This window comes from Erpetoichthys calabaricus, chromosome 14, assembly GCF_900747795.2.
Source record: "Erpetoichthys calabaricus chromosome 14, fErpCal1.3, whole genome shotgun sequence".
NCBI classification, from domain to species: Eukaryota; Metazoa; Chordata; class Cladistia; order Polypteriformes; family Polypteridae; genus Erpetoichthys; species Erpetoichthys calabaricus.
Window position 1 is genome coordinate 44,074,870 of NC_041407.2, and position 24,927 is coordinate 44,099,796.

General features: G+C 37.6%; 1 protein-coding gene across 2 annotated transcripts in view; it reads left to right on the forward strand.

The window, feature by feature from the left end:
* Positions 1 to 5,903: 5,903 nt before the first annotated feature.
* kiaa1522 (KIAA1522 ortholog) overlaps positions 5,904 to 24,927 on the forward strand; it is a 145,809-nt gene continuing 126,785 nt past the window's right edge. The window contains exons 1-2 of one of the 2 annotated variants that reach the window (XM_051936320.1): positions 5,904 to 6,592; positions 6,714 to 6,968. In XM_051936320.1, the coding sequence (XP_051792280.1) occupies positions 6,758 to 6,968 (211 nt within the window). In that variant the 5' untranslated portion in view covers positions 5,904 to 6,592; positions 6,714 to 6,757. Of the gene's footprint in view, positions 6,969 to 24,927 lie in introns of both variants that reach the window. The other variant, XM_051936319.1, reaches the window with a different exon arrangement.

Consider the following 24,927-nt stretch of genomic DNA (forward strand, 5'->3'; position numbering starts at 1 on the left):
ACACATCAATATTGCTGCTACCTATTTGTCTTGTCTTTGCACAATGTCTTGTCTTGTTTGTGTTTTAATTTTAAATTTACATTTTAATTCTATTTTTAATTTATTATTTGCATGTCATGTTGTTACACGGGCGGCACGGTGGCGCAGTGGGTAGCGCTGCTGCCTCGCAGTTGGGAGATCTGGGGACCCGGGTTCGCTTCCCGGGTCCGCCCTGCGTGGAGTTTGCATGTTCTCCCCATGTCTGCGTGGGTTTCCTCCGGGTGCTCCGGTTTCCTCCCACAGTCCAAAGACATGCTGGTTAGGTGGATTGGCGATTCTAATTGGCCCTAGTGTGTGCTTGGTGTGTGGGTGTGTTTGTGTGTGTCCTGCGGTGGGTTGGCACCCTGCCCGGGATTGTTTCCTGCCTTGTGCCCTGTGTTGGCTGGGATTGGCTCCAGTAGACCCCCGTGACCCTGTGTTCGGATTCAGCGGGTTGGAAAATGGATGGATGGATGTTGTTACACTGTGGACCCTGAGCTTTGCAATTTCGTCTATCTGTATACTTGTATATGGTTGAGATGACAATAAAGTTCACTTTGATACCTTTGATTGATTAATATTTATATCTCTTAGTTTGCAGAAGTAATTATAACGTGTGTCATTGAGCCCCTTCGTATAAAATTTAATTTGTCTAGTATACAAGTATACAAGGAAACTACATTTATGGTTTGCATTACAAATCTAAATCTAAATCTAAGTTTTAATTGCTGTATCCAATACCTGTTTCTCATACAAGCGCTAGCTTTTTGAATTAATCTGCACTATTATTAATCTGTAGGCCCAGGTTTAAGGTTTTCAGAATTTTGATGAATTTGAAAATAATGCAATTATTAGTCAGAATAGTTCTGTTTGTTAACTGGCTATTTATTGGAAAGTAATTGAATCATATTTTTAAGTGGAAAAGATGCATGCTAAAAGGGCCAATGAATCTTTTTTATTTTTTGCCTTTAATCAACTGCTTTGAATTGCAGCAGTGACACTTTAATGGTGGCCATTTGTATACAACAGAACATCTACAGTATAAGCATTTTTGTGTGTATTCATTTATTTCTGAGTGTATCGATTTTTATGCATTCATTTATTACTTTAGCAGGAAGGCTATTGACATTTTGTTTGTTAATGGCATAGGTGATGCTTAAAGTGCAATAATGTGAGCGTGTAGTACAATTCATGCTTGGGAAAACCCCAAGATTTAATCTGCCTTAGAAAGATGCTGATAGAGTTAATTTGGACAAATTCATGCAATAAGGTTACTTTATTTTAATGGATTACTAATTCAGATGAATTTTAGCAAATCTTGATAACGAATGAGGAGTAAAGACCAGGAAGTCTTCAAATTAATAATTTACCTTTTTATGTCTGATATGAAATGACTAATTTAAGGATCCTAGAAGATATTATATTACCTACATTTAACATATCCCATTTCATGTAGAACTGATTATCTTTTTTACACACTGTATTGTGTGTTTCGTTTTGCACTAATGACAACTGTTAAAGTGTTTCTTTATTCCGAGATTCAAGAAAGTGGATGAATTAAAATACAAATATCAAAAAATATTCCACTGGCAGTCTTATTATACATCACTATACTTTTTTTCTGTAATTTAGCTAGATGTGTCAACTTTAGAATATAAGTGTTGAGGGTTTTTCCTCTTTAATAATTTTTCTGTAATTCACAGTTTTACATTTTTTTAAGTCTTCACAATAAAGTTTAGAAACAGTAAAACTGATAATTGTAACAACCCTCCAGTTATTTAAAACATTATATTTAATAATATTGTATAACATTTTATTGTTACAGTTTTTAGTAGCATAGTGGTACAATAAATAAGGATGCCCCTTATCCTTGTCTGTTTTTCTTTTCTTTTTTTTGTAAGAATGAAGTTTGTGTGTTTGTAATTCCATGCATCTCAGGTCACAATTGAAATGCAAGAATGCAGATTGACTGGTGAAAGAAAATAATGGCAGCATGTGGCTGTATTTGTGTGCATTGCAACTGACTGCGGTTATCCTGTTAAATATGGGATGTGCATATCAGTTACTTGGCCTGGTAGGCATCTTTGTGTTTACAGAGCATTCGGAAAGTATTCACAGCACATCACTTTTTCCACATTTTGTTATGTTACAGCCTTATTCCAAAATGGATATTTTTTCCTCAGAATTCTACACACAACACCCCATAATGACAACGTGAAAAAAGTTTACTTGAGGTTTTTGCAAATTTATTAAAAATAAAAAAATTGAGAAAGCACATGTACATAAGTATTCACAGCCTTTGCCATGAAGCTCAAAATTGAGCTCAGGTGCATCCTGTTTCCCCTGATCATCCTTGAGATGTTTCTGCAGCTTCATTGGAGTCCACCTGTGGTAAATTCAGTTGATTGGACATGATTTGGAAAGGCACACACCTGTCTGTATAAGGTCCCACAGTTGACAGTTCATGTCAGAGCACAAACCAAGCATGAAGTCAAAGGAATTGTCTGTAGACCTCCGAGACAGGATTGTCTCGAGACACAAATCTGGGGAAGGTTACAAAAAACTTTCTGCTGCTTTGAAGGTCCCAATGAGCATAGTAGCCTCCATCATCTGTATGTGGAAGAAGTTCGAAACCACCAGTACTCTTCCTAGAGCCAGCCAGCCATCTAAACTGAGCGATCAGGGGAGAAGGGCCTTAGTCAGGGAGGTGACCAAGAACCCAATGGTCACTCTGCCAGAGCTCCAGAGGTCCTCTGTGGAGAGAGGAGAACCTTCCAGAAGGACAACCATCTCTGCAGCAATCTACCAATCAGGCCTGTATGGTAGAGTGGCCAGACGGAAGCCACTCCTTAGTAAAAGGCACATGGCAGCCCTCCTGGAGTTTACCAAAAGGCACCTGAAGGACTCTCAGACCATGAGAAAGAAAATTCTGTGGGCTGATGAGACAAAGATTGAACTCTTTGGTGTGAATGCCAGGCGTCATGTTTGGAGGAAACCAGGCACTGCTCATCACCAGGCCAATACCATCCCTACAGTGAAGCATGGTGGTGGCAGCATCATGCTATGGGGATGTTTTTCAGCAGCAGGGACTGGGAGACTAGTCAGGATAAAGGGAAAGATGACTGCAGCAATGTACAGAGACATCCTGGATAAAAACCTGCTCCAGAGCGCTCTTGACCTCAGACTGGGATGACGGTTCATCTTTCAGCAGGACAACAACCCTAAGCACACAGCCAAGATATCAAAGGAGTGGCTTCAGGACAACTCTGTGAATGTCCTTGAGTGGCCCAGCCAGAGCCCAGACTTGAATCCAATTGAACATCTCTGGAGAGATCTTAAAATGGCTGTGCACCGATGCTTCCCATCCAACCTGATGGAGCTTGAGAGGTGCTGCAAAGAGGAATGGGTGAAACTGGCCAAGGATAGGTGTGCCAAGATTGTGGCATCATATTCAAAAAGACTTGAGGCTGTAAGGTGCATCGACAAAGTATTGAGCAAAGGCTGTGAATACTTATGTACATGGGATTTCTCTGTTTTTTTATTTTTAATAAAAACCTCAAGTAAACTTTTTTCATGTTGTCATTATGGGGTGTTGTGTGTAGAATTCTGAGGAAAAAAATGAATTTAATCCATTTTGGAATAAGGCTGTAACATAACAAAATGTGGAAAAAGTGATGTACTGTGAATACTTTCCGGATGCACCGTATATAAGGATGGCAAAATAATTCACATTCAAGGCAATTCAGTCCTTTGTCACAAATCTTTTCTGTTACTGATGTGTGGAATATGTTATAAAAATGAAAAGAAGGTGCAGGGTAGCCCAACTTTGCCTCTATAAGCGTCATAAAAGAGAATGGCAGTCTCCTGGGTTATGCATGTTAATTTATACACATGCCTCCTCCTCTTCAAACCACTGAGTCTATCATCAGGCAGCCATAATAAAACTGATCAATAGAATGTTTTGTATAAGAGAAATGAATTAAAGAAGTATGATGTGCCATAATATTTCTGCTTTTAACCTGTTTATTTTTGGGCAGGCCACATGGTATAGTGGCTAGTGCCTTGGACTTTTCAATCACAGTGTGGTTAGTTTAAACCCAGCACCTATAATTCCATGCATGAGTATGAGCCAGTCACCAAATCTGCCCGTAACCCAATAGTAAAAGAAGCTGCATTTAAATGATCAAAATGTATTCTTGATGTTATCAACTTTGGTAAATGTGTCAGTCAAATGATAAAATAATGATTATAAAAATTATGATGCAAATAATGGAGTACAATATATGCAAAAGTAGGTAAAAGAACACTTTTTTTAAAGGGTTATATGAGCATGCCTTGTTTGTTATTTTACAACCGTAGGCATTTATTCAATACATCAATCGATACATCCCTATTTTATTTTTAGATTTTAATAATATATAAATATTTATAGTGGTGTAAACTGAATACTTTTGCAAATGCAAAATTTCAAATGTTGTATAGGTTACAAATAAAAACCTATACATTTTATTCTAATCTTTTTTTTGTGTGTGCATCTCAATTAGTTATTTGCAACCTTTAAGAAAGTCAAAAACATCTCTGAGGTTGCATGACAGCAACGCTAACCACTGTGCAATTGTAAAACAGCAGTAGCTTTTCTTGGTTATACTGTAGCTCTTTATGTCTAGCGTCCAGAGTACTCATGGACATTTCTGTTTCAAGCTATTACTTTTGTTGTTTTCTGGCACCTCTGTTTTTAAGGGGAGGGTAGAGTGAATGAGTACTGTGGAGCAAAGAAAGACAATAGACAGAGTTTTAATGTACTGTAATGTATCACTTATAAAAGTAAAAGAACAAAAACAGGTTAAAACATGAAAACTGTATTATTTATTTACTTTCACTGTTAATATTCTAAGTTGGCTGTTTCTTAACCTTAAATGCTAAATGAGCTCTTTGGTTAATTATTTCTAAAACATACAGGGAGTGGCTGAATATTTCTGAAGTCAACCAGGCCTAAGAAATTATCCATTGTTTGGTTTGTTTTTTTATGAGCTGCTAATCCCCTCTAAACCCTGCTCAAATGTGGAATGAGCTAAAAAAAGAGAGACAGAGACAGAATTCAGATCAATACTGAGTTTCTGTCTAGCTGTGGGTTCAAAATGCTATCAGCTTTCTAAAACAAAAATGGAAAATCTATTTTTTAACCATTTTACAAACTGCTTTTGAAAAGAATGCTAAAGAAAAATAACAGGGACCCCTGAGGCAGGGAACCAAGAGAGATGAGAAATTATTTGCTGCTGGTATAATGAATTTACGTAGACAGTGAATGGATGAATGGATATTGATTTTACACTTTTTATATTCTCAGTTTTTTGAAGAGGTTACAGATAAATGAGGGTCAATAAAAAGGCTAAATTATTTATGAAATAATCCATATCTAATATTTTAAGGTCATTTTGTATTAAAATATTCTAAAGTTATTCTAAAGGTAGTTAAGTGCTTAGTGCAACACTAACTGAACAACACACTTACTGGCATTGCTGTGATTATTTAGTTATTGGTCAGCATTGAGTGAAAATTGGTAGACAAAAGAATTACCTACAGAATCAAAGTCTGCAGTGTGCTGTCACCTTGAAGTCACGATGCCTCAGTCTAGTGCTGAGCTAGGGTGCCTCTCCTTTGAGTTACAACACCATTCTGCCTCTTTCAGAGAAAGCAGCAGACCAGCCCTCAGTCGGTTAACTAGTTAAAGGTCTTATCTTCTGTTTAAATGGAGTGTGCTATAGGGCAGTAATTCTGGCAGAAGAACAGTGTTTTATTAGCTCAGCAGAATGAAGAGGTTGGGCGGATTTTTATTTTTTTTTCTCTTATGCAGTTCCCTGGGAGTCCTGTCAGGATCATATTTCAGTTCACATAAACTCCTGCAGCCTACCTACAGCACAGAGAGGAGCTTCAGCTCTTTTTTTTATATCAGGGAATCCTGGATGGCCGCAATCAATGAATGCCTGCAATCCATCAAGGGAGTAAAGAAGACAGCTGATTAAAACATGGAGAGAATGGGGATTTGCTGTTTTTCTGCTTTTATGAAAACTCCAGCAGTGTGCTAAAAGTAAGATTACATGCTTCCTATAAGTGGCAGGCTAGGCCAGCTCGGCCGCTGATCGCAGGGTGGAGTGGAAAATATGGTTTTCTACTATCATGTGAGAGAGGAGCATCAGCACAAAGGAACTGTAAAATAAAAGTCAACAAGGAGCTGAAACCCTCTTAATGCAAGTTGAGGACCACAGAACGATGCAAGTTATAACAGTGGACCACAGTTGCTTAAGGTTTTTGTGTCCAAACTGTAGACGTACAAACAGTGGACCAGACTTTGCTATTTCATGCCAATAGCAAGTATTTCAGGAAACTGCCTGCATTTTACTTCACACACAAAGAAGTGTTCGGCTGCCAACATGAAGCCCAGGGTGAAATGACAGCAGGAGTTCTGTGGCAGACATTCCGAGACAAATTTGAATGAGCACAAGGGGCTTTCTTCTAACACAGATGTTTTCCTCAAAACAACCTAGATTGAACTGAGATCTGTTACAGTTTGTAGGTAGTGAACATTTTATTTGTTTTTTTCACTACCTGATCTTTTCAAGAACTCTTAACACTGAATGGCTTTGGTACTTTTTATTGATTTATGCTGAGATATTTTATTGTTCTTTTGTACTTAGAAAAACTGAAATATTGAGTTCTCACGTTGACAAGTGCCTTTAAGATGTCTGAGAAGACATTTGGAATGACAGGTGAATCTGTTGACAGCAATGGCATCAAAGATGCTAAAAAGCAACGATCCAGGTCACTAAGTCGTGCCTTTAGTTGGATGAAGAGCAGAAAAAAGAATAAAAAGAATGCAGATAGTCCTGTAGTGAGAGGGGGGAGTGGAGATGCCACGAGCAAAAAGAAGCAGAACAGCCTGGGTCCTAAAGGTAAGTTGTGATCTGTATAGCTGTTCAACTGTGGAATTTCATCAATTGTATGAAAAAGAAATCTAAAGGTGTCTTGGATGCCTGCTTTTCAAAAGTTACCATATTGATTTTTCACATTTGTACTTGCTCTTAACATAGATATACCCTTGTAAATGTTTAATGTGGTAGCCTGGGAAATTAATACATCCTGATGCAAAGCTTTGTAAATATTTCAGTGTTGAAATGATTTTCTTGGCAGACTCCTTTAGAATAATTATAAGCTAACCTATCTATGAAATGAAAGGTTAGCTTCTTAGCTCAGAAAAATAAACTTCTAAAGAGCAAAAGTGTTTTGTTTTTTTAACGACAGACAAATTACATCACTCCCAACTGTCTTTGAGGCCACCAGTTGTTAGTATGTGATCTTATCCAAGGACTGCTCAGCAATTTAAACAGTAAAAAGGCCTAAGAGTTGAACTGCATGAAACTGATTACCTTGGGAGTGTCCGTCCCAGATGTTTAGATGAACTTTGATTGTACATAACAATTTTCAGTGTGTAATAACTCTACATTTGGCATTCATAATTTTAGGGATGATTCAACAGTTTCCACTGTTCTTAAACCTCTTAGATTTCACTTAAAACATCTCTCATATTTTTGGACTAAGTGCATAATAGTGTAAAACATTGCAAAGCAATTGTTGGCGCTGTTGCCTCACTGCCACAGAGATGTGAGTTCATTTCACAACTTGGGCAATGCTTGGGTGGAGGTAGTATGTTTTTCACATCCCAATTATTATCATCTTCCTCCCACTACTCATAAATTGTGCAGCCTAGGTTCATTGGGAAATCCACATTATTCTGGAGTAGTAAGTGTCTGGGTGTTGTTAGTACATCCTGCAATACACTGATAATGTTCCAGTGCTGCCGATCCTGGCTTCCTTTGACTCTGTCTTGGGGAAATGCATATGAAAAATTAATAAATAAGTAAATAATTAGGTCAATAGCAGAGCTTTTGCAGTGTTATATCACAACACCAAGATGCAGAGTTACAGCTTTATATTTATTCATGTGGTTGCATGCTTACTTTTTCATTGGAAGGTGTTTCACAGCTCCAGGGGCCACGTGGCAGTTCCCTCTGTATTTGTGGGATTTCTACGGGTATTGTGATTTATTGCCATAAAAAAGGTGAAAATATTAGGGTAATAGGGTATTAGGGTAATGCTCAAAATACTGGTAGATATTTGTAAGTGTGGATGTTTGTTTCATTGTGCCCGGCGAAGGACTGGCATCTTGTCAAACGTTAGTTTATGATATCCTCTGCTGCCAGAATGGGTTCAAGGCTTAAGTGACTCAGTAATGGATAAAGCAAATTAAGCAGTCTTCAAGGTGTTTTATGTTTAGTGTAACAAAATTCGTGAATTGTTGTTTTTAGTTTAGTTTGTTGCCCCTTTTCTTCCTTTGCCATCTAGTGTGCCCATTTCATTATACGCAGCTTAGTGGATCTTACATCGTTTTGGCTGGCACTTAACCAAGTTCATTCATTGCCAACAGTGGAAACACCTTTGTACCTACAGGTTCTTCCACTTGGTGGCAGAAGGAACATGTCAATTTAGTTGTTTCAAATGTAGTGGTTATAAAAGCAACAGAGATTCCTACATTTTCCATTAAGGAGCTCTGGCTCCAGCAACTTGAGGGTTAAGAAAAACGGAAAAACGTATGGGTGGATGAATAAATAAATAGATCTCATCAGAATTATCAGTTAAATGATTAAGATTTTCATTAAAGGGGGATTATTTACAACATGAAACCATTTTTTCAATGGTTTTATGGAGTCTATTTTGCTGCTGGGACAGAATATATTTTTACAAGAAAGGCACGTAGTATCTCAGAGGCATCTTGGCTGGCTGTTGTTTCACAGATTTTCAATGTGTGTGGCTGTATCTCGCTAGCAATCTGCCAAATAACTTTTACACTGAATTGATCGGCACAGTCTTATCAGATTGAATGCTATACAAATGTTGATAGTGAAATTAATTTTTGGCCCTGATTCATACCACATGTAAAAAATTTGCATGTATACAGTATTTCTAGCTTTGTGTGACGTGAGAAAGGGCAACAGTGTCCTCTGCAATAGCTCAGCACACTGACAGAACACAGATGGAATCTGTGTTATTACCAAGCTGTGCCAGTCTATCATGGGAACTTCACAGTAAGGTCATAACAGAGGCCATGCTTCCCTCAACATCTTGCGCACTGTGGTTTCTACTTATGGAGCTGAGTGTATATTTGTGGGAAGTGAAAATGAAAAGGCCTGACAAAGCTCTCCTAGGGAGACAGAAATGCCAAACAGCAGTTGGATTTGGAGCATAAATTTATGGTGGTGGCTTTATTTGGTTTGAATCTGTTCAAAGGTAAAACTGCTGTTTAACATGTAAAACATGTAACATGTAAAAGATGTGACTGTAAATTTAATTACTGGCTACAAGTTGCATTATGTTTACAGTATTTTACTGAATCATACTATTGTATGTTACCATAAAAACAATACTACACAGTAAACCTGGCGACAAAATGATTGTGATGTAGCAGTACGCTGCTGTTGAATTATGTTTATTAACCATTTACAATTTATATTATTTCCTGAATTTTCTAGTGTCATCTGTGACAGTGCTGCCACTCAATAGCCAGTAATTAACTATAAATTAACTTAAACTATCTTAACGAAGGTTTATTATTCAGCCTAGCAAATTAATCCATGCCACACTGTTAATAAAAAATTTAAATAAATTGTCTTTAATCTAATTGTTAAATAACTAGCAGTTCAGCATCCAATGTTGTAACTGTCAGAAACTGCTACACACATACAGACAGTCAATTTGATATATCAATATAATTTCAGTGTTTAGTAGAATTATTTCATGTTGTCTGGTGAAGAAGGAAAGGCTGCTTTTGTGAAGAAGGATTTGCCACAGTTTATCTGTTTGTCGAAAAAAAGCAGACCCCAGATCAGTTCCATATTCACAAAAAAACCTTCAGCAGGCTTCAAAAATTGGTTTGCTAGTCATGTTTAAGTTTTTGTTTTTCACAGAGCAAATAAGTGGGAGTCATAAAGAAAAATATGCAACTTTATGCAGATTTAGAATTCTGTGCCATAGTGACTTTACTGCAATAAAGCAATCGTTCATAAAATAGTCTTTTGCATTGAAACAGTTACTTGATATTAACAGTTAAACCAATTCTTAAATGTAAGTTTACGTGCATTAATCTATTTAAAATCATTGTTTTGACTTTTGTATTATGCTTTGGCAAAATCAACTTTGATCATTTAATATACAATTGGTTACATTTCTTTTCTTTTCCAATCAAAAAAGGTAAGGTGACTTGCTCATAGTCAAACAGTGTCAATATCAGGATTTCAACCCACAAACTCAAGTTTGAAGTCCAAAGCCTTAACCAGCATGTCACACAATGATGTTCAAAATAGTGTCATATAATAAATTACAAAATAATAATTTTCATGTGATTTTTTTTACAGTGCATTTGCCTCATTTTGCCAGAATGTTCATTAAGTTTAGTTTTAAAGGTTCTTTGTGTCTGTGGTTCTCTGAGTAAATAAATTACTTTTTAATATCTGTACAATATCAAACAAGTTTCTATCAGTGTACCTGTAGCCAGAATCCAACTCTTTTAATGTCATTTTACCATTATATGAAAGTGCACAAACTGAAAATGTTCCACAATGCAAAGCAGTCCAGTCTAAATATAGTTTTACAATAATCTTCTGTTTTGTTACAATAATCTTCTGTGATGCATTTTTCAATAGAATATTTTATATGAAAAATTACAGTTAACTCCTGTGAAATGCTGGCAGTTTTAGTTACAGTGAAAGCTTATTAAAAAGTATCCAATGAAAGTATACAACTGTATACTTTTGAGTATTGCATCTGCTGTTAGAAGTGCTCGGTTAAAAGATGAAACAGCCTTTTATTACCGGATATAATCTGTGCTCAATAAACGTATTTGTTAGTATCACTGATCAGATGGGAACAACTAATAGAATGACAAATAAGTGAAGGCAGAATTTAGGCAGCTAATACAACAGACAAAAGAGAAAAATTTCAGATTAAATGTGATTATTCAGGCTCATTTACTTTGAATGTTTTAATACTCAGATTGCATGAGTTCTCATGTTGGTTTGCTTTACCCACTTATTCAGTATATGGTAGAAGCTATCCAGGCAGCAAGTGCAAGGCAGAAATGAATCCTAAAAGGTAAAATCAATTAATTGTAGGATGGACCAGGCCAACTTAGAACTGTTAAAACTACCTAACATGAATGTCTTCTGAGAAAAATCTACTGGAACATGAGGTTTAAAACTCCCTGAACCTGAAGCAATTGGTTTTTGAGATTGGCCTCATGAGGTTTTAGATTTGTAAGTAAGCGGGTCCTGTGATGGACCAAACATGCATGTTCCTATAATACATGGAAAAATTACTGTAAGCTTAGAGATGGATATTATAGTCAAGTGGGACTTCCATTATCCAAATATTAATTGGGATAACCTTACAAATAGTATAGCACAAGAAAATAACTCCATAGACATAATCAGTAACTGTTTTAAACATATAACATTAAAACACCAACAAGAAAAGAAGACTGTTTAGATTTAATGTTTTGTAATGTAGGATAGAATTCAGAGAATTTTGAACCATTAGGATCTATTGACTAAAATATAATACATTTCATAGTGTTTTGGCAGAGCACATCTTCAAAAATTAAAACATTTAATTTTAACTTTGATGGGGCTAATTTTGAGCAGATGTAGTAAAATCTAAAAAATAGTAGATTGCAAGTGTGGATGAGTTGAGGCACAATGGAGCAGAGGACACCATCATCAAAAAGTTCTTGAAATTTAGAAACAGTAAGAATTTATAGATAACTCTGGAGTAGATAAATAAGGTCATGAAAAGTTTCAAACAAAAAGCTGATGTACTATAAGGCATACAAATTAGATAACTAGAGTACTAACCATAAGGTTTATAAGTTTAAAAAATATTAAGAATGCTAGTAAAATACAAGTAGATAAAAGATGATCCAAAGAGTTTTTTTCGGAATTTTTGTAGGAAAAAAAAAATCAAGGAAGAAATGAAGTGTATTAGGAACAGTTAGTTAATGCTGTAAATTAGCATTAGCATCTAAAATTATCATATGAGGAAATTGACAGAGTGAACACAAATCTTGTTAGTTTCTGCTTGATACTATGAATGAAGGAGCTTATATTTAATTTATCTTAATTTTACAGTATTGCTAAGAAAATAGAATATAGAAGATGTGAAAATGTGATGATTAAAGATTAAACCAGTGTCAAATAAAACAGATAACTGAATGTGGGATTAGACCTTTTAGTGCTAAAGTTCTTTAAAAGTACATTTGCATATAATGCGTAAAGCAGCTATTGCAATATCCATGTCTCTCTGTTGGTCTGTCTGTCCGCATGAACCAACTTAATCCCCTGTGGATGAATTTTTATGATTTTTTTCACTTAGTCTTCAAAGATATTTATAGCGGCAGTTCAATTATAATTAAGATATCTTGAATAGATTGCACTGTGCACAGTGTTAAAATTTCAAATTTGCACACTGAATTTGCAAACTCATCTCTCTTAAAACAAAGAAACATTTTGTGTGACTTCAACTACAAGTTTATTGTTCCAATTTTACCTCGACAGTGGTTACACCAACTTGTATATTGTGTATATATTCCGCTATTTCATCTCTGATAGCCACTAGTAATGGCAAACACCTTCCCAGTATAAGTTAATGATGCACCAGCAGAAGTCACGGTCACTGGCTGCATGAGCGTGCATAAATCTCTGCACCATCAAGTTGCTTCTGCTTTATAAAGTCTTCCCAGCAGCTTGAGTGCAAGCAGAAGAGAAGTAGTGCACCAGCACCTCAGTCTTCCCAATGCTTTAAATCAGGTAAGTTAAATGGTTTCCTAATCATAAAATTAAAAAATGCAAGCAAGTAAAACAAAAGGTTATTTAGATATGGATGACGTACCCTGTGGAGTTATGCAAAAACTTCTTCTCACTATCAACCTTACACTAAACCTGCCTCACGGTACCATTATCTGCAAATTTCGGTGATTTTTTATTTCACTGTCAGTGTAATTATTTAGGGTGACCAGACAACCCATTGACAGTTGACAGTCCTAATTTAAGGCTATGTGCCTTGATAAATAATGGAAGAATACCAAAATGCCCTGACTTTAACAGGCGGCCTATCTGGTAAAACATTGCTCTGCCAAATCACATAGCCTCAAAATACATTTAGAACAGCACATATGAAGCTCTAAAGGAGAAGACCAAATGTTACCCATATACATCTGCCCCTTCACCTTCTTTTTGAACTAATATATGTGAAATATCATAATCAAAAACTCTGAGGGGAAAAGGTTGATTAAGATCTTAAATTTGTCAAAGACCAAAAGCACATGAAAACAGAGTACTGCCAATTATTTGCTTCCACATCAACAAGTATGTGGAATTCTCTGTGTTCATTTGTGAAACTGTGTTTATTTTTCCTGTGCCCTGATCCATCTCTGATGATGATGAGATACAGCAGGCATTAAATAAATGAGGATAGGCTTTATGCATGGGCATACATGCTGTACAAGTGTCTTGATTTGGGACTTTGTAAATCTGGTCACCCTATAGTTTACAATCAAAGCACCACATTCACCTTATATAGTCACTCATTGTAATAAAGTCTGCCTTCAAGATTTAAGATTCAAGAGTTTTATTCATCACATACACACTTCATAAAGGTATAACGTGCAGTGAAATGAAAAGCTGGCCTACTTCAAGATTGTGCAAAACAAAAGCAAACACACAAAATAAATAAAATTAAGAAAACAATAATAAAATTAGCTAAAATTAAATAAAATGAACTAAATTAAATCAGATTAAATTAATTTAAGATAGATTAAAGTTAAGTTAAAATCTGGAATCTGAAACAGCACAAAGTACAAAGTGACTGTACAGAATGTTAAAATAAATGTACAATGAGTTTTAGGTTTGAATGTTTGTTGGCACGTCAGAGTTCAGGATTCTGATGAACTCAGGATAAAAGGTCCTCTTGAGTCTCTCAGTCTTTGCCATTAGGCTGCGCTGCCGCTTGCCTGAGTTGAGCAGGCTGAACAGTTTGTTACTTGGGTGTGTAGAGTTCATAATTATTATAATTACCCTGGTCCTGTAGCACTTGGTGTAGATATCCTGCAGAGAGGGCACTGCTGCCCTTTGATAAACGCAACACTCTCTACTTTGCCATCTTGGACTGAGTAATTCCCAAACCATGATGTGCAGCTCTGTGTTAGGATGCTCTCTATGGCACCAGTGTGAAAAACTTTCAACATAGCTGGGGAGAACTTGAATTTCCTCTGCCGCCTCAGGTGATAAAGATGCTGTCTGGCCTTCATCATCCAAGTTTGTGTGTGCTGGATCCATGTCAGGTCCTCAGTGATGTACACACCCAGGTACTTGAAGCCACTCACCCTCTCAACTGGAAATCCATTTATGCTGATGGGGCTGTGGATCTGTTGCTGCTTCCACCTGAAATCCACCACAAGCTCCTTGGTCTTGCTGACATTCAATGAGAGGTTATGAGCCTGTGCCACACTACCAGATTCTCTACCTCGTCCAGATAGGCCTCCTCGTCATTATTGAAAACAAGGCCTAAGACCACCGTGTCATCAACAAACTTAACAATAGTGCTGGAGCTGTGCTTGGCCACACATTCGTGTGTGTAAAGGGAGTATAGCAGAGGACTCAGTAGCCTTGTGGAACTCCTGTGTTGACAGTGATATTAGTTGCCTGCTTTTATTACCTGAGGCCTGCCTGTTAGAAAATCCAGAACTCAGTCGCAGTGGAGGATATTCAGTTCCAGGTCTTTAAGCTTTGTGGCAAATAAGTGGGGGACAATGGTATTAAAGGCCAAGCTGTAGTTTATAAACAACAATCTTACATAATTCTTGTTCTTGTGGTCTACATGGGACAAAGAGGTGTGCAGAATAGATGGTGTCATCTGTAGACCTGGTTGTATTGTATGCAAACTGTAGTAGATCAAAGTCCCTTGGAAGGATTTGGAGTCTTTAATAATCCCCTAGAAGAACTGCATGACAATAGATGGGAGTACTACAAGGCAGTAATCATTAATGATTTTTTAAGAGAGATAGGAACCACAGACTGGGCTAAAGAGTTATTGAGAGAAGATGTAAACACTACAGCTAGCTGATTGGCACACGATTTAAGAATGCACTCAGGGATTCCGTCTGGTCCTGGTGCTATCCTGCAGTTTATACCCCTCAGAGCACAAAGATTATTACAACTTGACATTGCATTGCAACAGGAGATTGCAACTTCTCTAGTCCAATTAGTGCTAATGTATGCTCTATTACCCTCACTGTCCTGCAAGTTAATACTAGTTCCGTTAGTGTCAGACTAATGCATTGGAAGCATTCAGGTCATCTGCTAGAGAAGAGTCAACACAGAAAGTGGGTTTACCTCTAAAGTCTGTAATGGTCTTTAATCCTTGCCACGTTCGTCTACTGTCCCCTAGATGAAAGTTAGACTCCACTTTCTCCTTGTACAGCCTCTTAGGCTTCTTAACCACCACATTCTGTTCTGTTGTGAGAAGCTCTGGATCTTTTTACTTTCTATTGGACTGAACAGGTTAGGAAATTCAAGTGGAAAATGAAGAAAATTTTAATTATTTCAAGCATATTTTCTCCAGGCAATTATCACACCCTTATTTGCTTAAGTATTGGAAAAATAAGTTTACTTGACATAAACAAGCAAATTGTGAATCTGTAACGCATACTGTATAACCTTATCCACCTTAGTAAAAGGATAAGTAGTTGTGGGTCTGTGTACTTATGTGTCCATCCAGTTGCTATGTCTCTGTCATTCCAACAGATGGATTTTTTTAGAAATTCTAAAACAAATAGCATATAACAGAAACTTATGCATTGTATTTTTCCAAAAAATGTTGCATCGCAAACATTTGTAAGTAATATAATCTATATATATAAAAGCCAAATACCACTGACTCACTCATCACGAAATGTCCCAAACCATGAGGACTTGGGACTTGAAATTTGGAATTAGGTTACTCTTGGCCCATAGGTGCTCACTAAGAAACGGTTTTAAAAATTTCATGGTCCAAGCCTGAAATTTCTTATAGTTTTTTAGACCCGTTTGTATGTCTGTCCGCTTTTCACAAGAGAAATACTTAACGGATTTATATTGGGATTTTTTCCATAATTTGCTTGAACATTCTGTTGATTTTGCGACTTTCTTATCGTGCTAAGTATCATAGTTCATTTGCAGTACCGATTTATTAGCGCGAATCCGAGAGAGACTCATCGGACTGCGGGGAGGGGGGCGGGGCCCTCCTTACTTACGCATCTGCCTCAGGGCGTAACCTTAGCTCCGCTTAATTAGCGAACGAGAGAACTACTTACCGGATTTAGATCTTTTTTTTTTCTATAATTTACTTGAACATCCATCCATCCATCCATCCATCCATTTTCCAACCCGCTGAATCCGAACACAGGGTCACGGGGGTCTGCTGGAGCCAATCCCAGCCAACACAGGTCACAAGGCAGGAAACAATCCTGGGCAGGGTGCCAACCCACCGCAGTTACTTGAACATTCCGGTTGATTTTGCGACTTCTTTCATTGCGCTAAGAATCATAGTTCGCTTGCAGGAGCGATATATTTGTGCTAATCCAAGACACAGGCTGCAGGCTGAGGGGAGGGGGAAGAGTGACGTCAGGAATAGAGAGCTGGGCGGGGCCCTCCTCACTGTCCTGTTTCACCAATACGCGGGTGAAGCCGCAGGGAATGGCTAGTACCATATATATTTAAATCCTCATTAAGAAGATTCTCAGCATGGTATTTAAGGTGTACGTAAATGAAATCACAGAGCTGGGCATACTATACATGACCTGATGTAGCATTCCTAAAACCACTTAATCCAATTCAGGGCTACACAGACTGGAGCTCAGCATGGCAGCATCAGGCACAGGACAGGAGCTAATCCTGGATAGGGCACCACTAACAAATTCAAATATAGTGCATCCGGAAAGTATTCACAGCGCATCACTTTTTCCACATTTTGTTATGTTACAGCCTTATTCCAAAATGGATTAAATTCATTTTTTTCCTCAGAATTCTACACACAACACCCCATAATGACAACATGAAAAAAGTTTACTTGAGATTTTTGCAAATTTATTAAAAATACAAAAATTGAGAAAGCACATGTACATAAGTATTCACAGCCTTTGCCATGAAGCTCAAAATTGAGCTCAGGTGCATCCTGTTTCCCCTGATCATCCTTGAGATGTTTCTGCAGCTTCATTGGAGTCCACCTGTGGTAAATTCAGTTGATTGGACATGATTTGGAAAGGCACACACCTGTCTACATAAGGTCCCACAGTTGACAGTTCATGTCAGAGCACAAACCAAGCATGAAGTCAAAGGAATTGTCTGTAGACCTTCGAGACAGGAATGTCTCGAGGCACAAATCTGGCGAAGGTTACAGAAACATTTCTGCTGCTTTGAAGGTCCCAATGAGCACAGTGGCCTCAATCATCCATAAGTGGAAGAAGTTCGAAACCACCAGGACTCTTCCTAGAGCTGGCCGGCCATCTAAACTGAGCGATCGAGGAGAAGGGCCTTAGTCAGAGAGGTGACCAAGAACCCAATGCTCACTCTGTCAGAGCTTCAGAGGTCCTTTGTGGAAAGAGGAGAACCTTCCAGAAGGACAACCATCTCTGCAGCAATCCACCAATCAGGCCTGTATGGTCGAGTGGCCTGACGGAAGCCACTCCTTAGTAAAAGGCACATGGCAGCCCACCTGGAGTTTGCCAAAAGGCACCTGAAGGACTCTCATATCACGAGAAAGAAAATTCTCTGGTCTGATGAGAGAAAGATTGAACTCTTTGGTGTGAATGCCAGGCGTCACGTTTGGAGGAAACCAGGCACCGCTCATCACCAGGCCAGTACCATCCCTACAGTGAAGCATGGTGGTGGCAGCATCATGCTGTGGGGATGTTTTTCAGCGGCAGGGACTGGTAGACTAGTCAGGATAAAGGGAAAGATGACTGCAGCAATGTACAGAGACATCCTGGATGAAAACCTGTTCCAGAGCGCTCTTGACCTCAGATTGGGGCGAAGGTTCATCTTTCAGCATGACAACGACTCTAAGCATACAGCCAAGATATCAAAGGAGTGGCTTCAGGACAACTCTGTGAATGTCCTTGAGTGGCCCAGCCAGAGTCCAGACTTGAATCCGATTGAACATCTCTGGAGAGATCTTAAAATGGCTGTGCACCGACGCTTTCCATCCAACCTGATGGAGCTTGAGAGGTGCTGCAAAGAGGAATGGGCAAAACTGGCCAAGGATAGGTGTGCCAAGCTTGTGGCATCATATTCAAAAAGACTTGAGGCTGTAATTGCTGCCAAAGGTGCATCGACAAAGTATTGAGCAAAGGCTGTGAATACTTATGTACATGTGATTTCTCAGTTTTTTTATTTTTAATAAATTTGCAAAAACCTCAAGTAAACTTTTTCACATTGTCATTGTGGGGCGTTGTGTGTAGAATTCTGAGGAAAAAAAAGAATTTAATCCATTTTGGAATAAGGCTGTAACATAACAAAATGTGGAAAAAATGATGCGCTGTGAATACTTTCCAGATGCACTGTATAAAATACAAGAAAACAAAAAACAAAATTCTCATCATTGTATATAAGTACTGTATTTTAAAAAAATTTGAATATATTAAATAAAACAAGGAAACAGCAGGCTATGAAAAATTAGGTCTCATTAATATAATATAAACAAATATATATGAAATACCAAGAAAAGACAAAAAATGTAAATGATCAAATTTAATACCATAAGTCAGAAAATAAATGGAACACTTCTTAAATCATGCAGTTTACCCTTTTCATTTATGAGACGACATTTCAGAATAATGCAGTAAAGGTTTCCTTTCCAATTACGTAAGCCTTGGCAGACGCCAGTAAAGCATGCTGACTCAACTTCCTTGCCAGTCTTATCCACCTGAGGCCAAGGCAGAATCTCTATTTCCATTTTAGTCCAATTTTTTCTGAAACAAACATTCATCTTCTTCAAAAAAACACTTTGTCTTACAATTGTTTCAAATTAAAATAAAATCTGGGAGCAATCCTTAAAACAGGCTTATTCTGACGCCTATCTGCAGTGACCCATTCACTTTTTATTGCTCATCTCATCTCACTTATAGCATTTGACTTTGCAACACCATTGCTACCTACAGAGTGACACTTTCATTCAGTCATTGAAATATTAGCACATTCAGCAGTGAGGATATTCTTCTCTTATTTAATGATATAATCTCAATGCATATAAAACTCACATGATCAATTCTGTGATTGTGCTTCAGGGCTCAGAGTTATTGTGCAAAGTTTGCTTTCCTTGAGTTACCTATCTTGTGAAATATTGTGAAATAGAGACATTATTATATTTCAGTTCAAGAAAGAAAGCAGCATCTGCATTCTATTTTGCTCCTGTACTGTTATGTGGGCCCATAGTCCCTTCAGACACAACTGTCTTCAATCATTTGAACCTCTTATTCCTTTTCATTAAAATGCTTCTTGCCCAATGAAGAAGAAATTAATTTGAATAAAATTCTTAACCTATTACTGAACTTAGCTGATATTTACCCTGTTTTCATGTCATTAAATATGCTGGCAAATTTTAAGTACATTAAAAAATGTAAATTAACTTAAGAAAGAAGCATGGCTAGATTCACTTTATAAAACACATCTCTAATAATACTCAGTGCCTTATGGGGCCAGAGCCTTTAATGACAGCATTGGACTTAAGGTAGAGGTTGCTAGCCCATCGCAGAGCCTATTCATGCACATATCACCAGAAGCAATTCTAGGGACTCTGGGAGCCCCAGGCAAAAAACTCCATGGGGCTCTCCAACTTAGGTAGAATGCCTAGAGGGGGCTGGGCAGTCTCATGGCCTGGAACCCCTGCAGATTTTTTTTTTTTTTTGCCAGCTGTCTGGAGTTTTTTTGTTTTTTTTGTCCTTCCTGGCCTTACTTTTTTTCTATATTAATTAGTGTTTCTTTATTCTAATTTTTATTTATTTTGTCTTTTTTCTCTTTCTTCATCATGTAAAGCACTTTGAGCTGCATTATTTGTAAGAAAATCCATCCACCATCCATTATCCAACCCGCTATATCCTAACTACAGGGTCACAGGGGTCTGCTGGAGCCAATCCCAGGCAACACGGGGTGCAAGGCAGGAAACAAACCCCGGGCAGGGTGCCAGGGTGCACACACACACACACCAAGCACACACTAGGGACAGTTAAGAATCACCAATACACCTAACCTGCATGTCTTTGGACTGTGGGAGGAAACCAGAGTACCCAGAGGAAACCCCCGCAGACACAGGGAGAACATGCAAACTCCACGCAGGGAGGACCCGGGAAGCGAACCCGGGTCTCCTAACTGCGAGGCAGCAGCGCTACCACTGTGCCACCGTGCTGCATTGTAAGAAAATGTGCTATATAAATAAATATTGTCGTTGTTGTTGTTACCCTCTCCTGGGTCTCAACATGGTAAAATGTATTATTTTAGTGCAAAGTGCAAAATAATAAAATCAAGGAAAGGAGGATTTAATTAACACACATCCTTTATTTTAATTTTGTTAAAAACAGATTAAATAAAACACCATGATGAATACAACATTTATGTAGAAAACAGAAAAACAGTAATAGAAAAAGCAAATTTTAAAAATCTAAAAAAATAAAAAGTAAACAAAACGCAAAAAATAATGAGCACAGCATGGTAATAAAAATAAATACAAATGGTACATGTAATATTTAAAAAATAATAAAAACTGCCTTCAGAAATTTAAAAAACAAAAAAAATGCTTGAATAGGTATCACTGTAAATTTCAGAACTGCTGTTTGTCGGCTTTGGCTGCAATAAATGCAGCTGCTATGTCCTCTATGTCTATAAAGACCTTTGAACTCTGCATGCTATTGAAGTTGGAACTCAGGCTGAAAGCCACATGGTAGATCTCAAGTAACATTTAAAAGACTTTAAAGATGGAAACCTCTATCACCAGAGGCAATAGTGATAGGAAAAGTCAGGACTTCTTAGAACCCCGTCTCACTGTTACCCACTCACCCCTTAGCTGAACTGGTGCAGCTAATTTTCACCGTGCAGTAACTACACTGGGGCCTAGAGAACTGGATGCCAAATCAGAAATAGCTCAATTGTCTTTTGTCTTCTTTCCACTTTGGCTGCAGTCTCTGTCGATAATTTTGCTAAGAAAAATCTTAACATTTTAAAATAAAGTCAAGCAAATGCCATGCTCCAAAAGTGCTGGATTTCAAATAAATTATTAATCCTTTTACCATCGAATAAAAAAAATGGAAAGAAATAGCCGAATTGCCTAAACAAACTAACAAACTGAGTCAATCCTCTTTGTTTTTTTTTTTTGCTTTTAGACTTCTGATCTTCCTGATTAATGAAATTGGCTCTGACTACTTATAACATAACTAAATAAGTAACGTTCATCACAAACACTGATACTCTCACAGCAGAAATGAAGGCTCCACTTAGGCTGATTTCTGACCATGTCTTTGTAGTGTGTGAATGCTATGCTTCAAGAGGAATTCCCTTGGATCTCTCACTGCAATGAATACCAATGTAAATAGATGCCATCGGGGACCCCCTTCCAGTTCGAGGTCCCAGGCAATTGGCTGTCTTGCCTGTCCTGTCGTCGTGCCACTGCACAGCACTAAATTACACTCACACAAGGGCCAATTCAAAATTGCGTTAATATAACATGAAAGTCGTTTGTGTAAAGGGAATCTAAACATCAAATAATAGATCAGGTCAGGTTCAGGTTGGGGAGCATTCACTGGTACAGCACGTTGCCCCACCTGCCACATGATGAAACAGTTCAGGATACTGGGTGGCAACCCCCCAGGCAGACATGCAGTCCAGTCCCACCCTCTAGAAATGACCTTCTGTCTGCTGCAACCAGGTGTTACGTAGGTGTCCCCTTGGCCTGGTCCAGCCACTCGGATTCTCAACAATGAGGATCCTGCAAGCCGGATCACCCTCAGGAAATCGTGCAACATGGCTGTAGTGCTGTAACTGACGCTTCCTCACAATGCAGGTAATGTGCCTCATTTGGGACTCCATGAGCAACCGCTCATTAGACACAAAGTCAAACCAGCGGTACCCAAGGATTCTCCGAAGAGACACAGTACCAAAGGAGTCCAGTCTTCATCACAGGTCACTGGATAGCGTCCATGTCTCGCAACCATGTAGCAAAATAGGAAGCATCAGGACTCTAAAGACCTTCATCCTTTTGCGGAGATCACCACACACCCCTTTCCAGTGACCTCATGACCCACCCATGCTCTCCCAATCTGTCTACTGATTTCATAAGAAGAGTCACCAGAGACATGAATGTCACAGGATATTTTTTATTTGTGGTTGAATTTTTTAAATTATGTATATGTATGAATATGTGTGCGCAAGATTGCTCTTCCTGGTGGGTAGGTTTTTAATTGAACAGCTCTGCAAGTACTATGGAGGTACTGTGCTCTTTGACATGAATCAGTCAGTGACAAGCAAAATAATTTGCGTAAAAATAAATTTGCAGGGCTTTGATTTGCAAAAAAAAAAAAAGGGTCAGTGACGCAAGATAAAAGTTGTTTAATTTGTTCATTCAGTGGAGGTAATTGATGCACCTGCCTATCATTTAGTATTTAGTAATGCATACAATGGTGCTTTCTGATGTGCTTTTGTGAGGAAAATATGCATCATGTCACATTTAAAAACAACACACTGCACCTCTGCTGTAATGTGAACAAGAAGCATATATAGAATTGGATTTACTAGTGTGCACTTGTGAAAAAACAAATGGAAGTGCAAATGAGTCTTTAGGGAGAAATAGTCCATGTCTTCTAACCCCCTCAAAAAACTCTTTTTAGTGAGTCCAATGTTTCACAATTGTTAAATGCCAGTGAAATAAATTTTAGTGTCAGTTTGTAAAATGTTATGCAAGTCAAAATGTTGCTATTTTGCTAATTATTAGGGGTCACCCTCTCAATATTGATTTTGGTAGTTGGTTTAAAAGTGATGTACATTTTTTTGGATCCTTTTGAATCATGTGATGATCTGCATCAGCAGTAACAGTTGGTTACTTTGGACTCCCTGGTAAGATGATGTCTGATAACTGAATTTGCAATGGTCACCTGTGAGCCTTATGCTTCTGGACCCACTTGATGACAACAACAAGTTTATTAAAGGACAACTAAATAATTAACATTTTATTTAATAACACATTCAGTTGTTTCTGTTGTATTGTAATGTAATGCATGCTCTATGTATTTTGGGCTCAAACTGCACTTTTTTCATTACCTTTGATTTAAATTTGCTTGCATTTTCTGAGAACAAGCACACATAATAATACACTATGACATAATGTATGAAACCAATCATCTAACTAGATAAAACTCTAATATATAAACATGCCAGATGTTTCTATACTAAATCATCTATTATCTTTTATTTAAATATTTATTAATGTGTTTATGCATACTCAGTAAAGTTGTTTAGGAAAAGTTCTTGCCATTTGCTAAATATTGCTTGACCTGTCCGGGGTTAAGAGAGTATGAAAACTCGATGAATGAAAAGATTGTCTTAATTTTCTGCTTGCCCAACACAAATTGCAAACTCTGCATGCTTTTTGAATTGCCATCAGCAGGAGTGGACTGGAGAAGATAACCTCATCAGATATTGGTGCTGAAATGTTCTTTTAGACTGAGGGATATCATTTTTTACTGAAATACTCCAAGTCTTCTGTCCAATGTTCTTAGCTAGGAAGAAATTTGCAATAACAAACTCTTAACATGTTTATGAGTTTATCTTCCCAGGAAATGAAATCCATAAATACCAAACCTGAAGTTTATTGTAATAGCAGACTTTGACAGTACCATACAATTATAATTTTCAGTTGATTAGTCTCAAAAATGTAGAGCTCTGTAATTTGAATCCATGTTTAGGCAATAAGTGAAGCTAAACTGTACCCATAATTATAGAATCAGTCATGTCCATAAAATAAAATCTTAGTTAAATAAATTGCTAACAATAACTGAGTAATATAAACAAATATGAAGACTAGTGTTCTAATAGACAAGACCCAGCTCATCTGTTATGTTACAATTATTTTGCTGTCCCGTTAGAATTCCCAGAGGAATAAAAATTCTCAGAGCTTTATGTAGTGTGATAATAAGCTTTTTGAAGCATACAATGATGCTTGAGGTAATGAACCTATGTGGGAAAGAGAAAATGTTAATCTACCTCAGATTAAATTACTGTTTTTGAGTTGTTTTTGCCCAAAATGTATGACAGGAGATCATTTAGCATTTGAATAACTTACTGAGCTGTTTTTACCTAATTTGGTCATCTATCCATTTTCTGCTTCTGGTTTATCCCTTTTGAAGCTTATACCAACAGCAAGGTGTGCACAAAAACAAGGTGCTTTATACCAGCGAATCCTATTTAAGGGACTGACATATGACAATGATTTTGGCAGTAAAAATAAGCTAGTTATTTGTCAACAAAACTCTCTATCTACCTGCCAAACCCAATTACACATGCCAGTACTGTGTTTTTCAGACTCACAACTAAATGTAAAGTGGGAATAGCACCTGCTAGAGGTCCTCAAAAGTTTATAGTAGTTTGAAATGGGAGTTCTTTGACAAGTATTCACAGATCTTGCCTGTAGCCATGAATTTACTCTTTTTCTTCAGGCACCCTCTTTGAACCTCAATAACCAATATATACAGTAGTTCTACTAGGTTTTTGAAAGGAATCCGGAGATTTT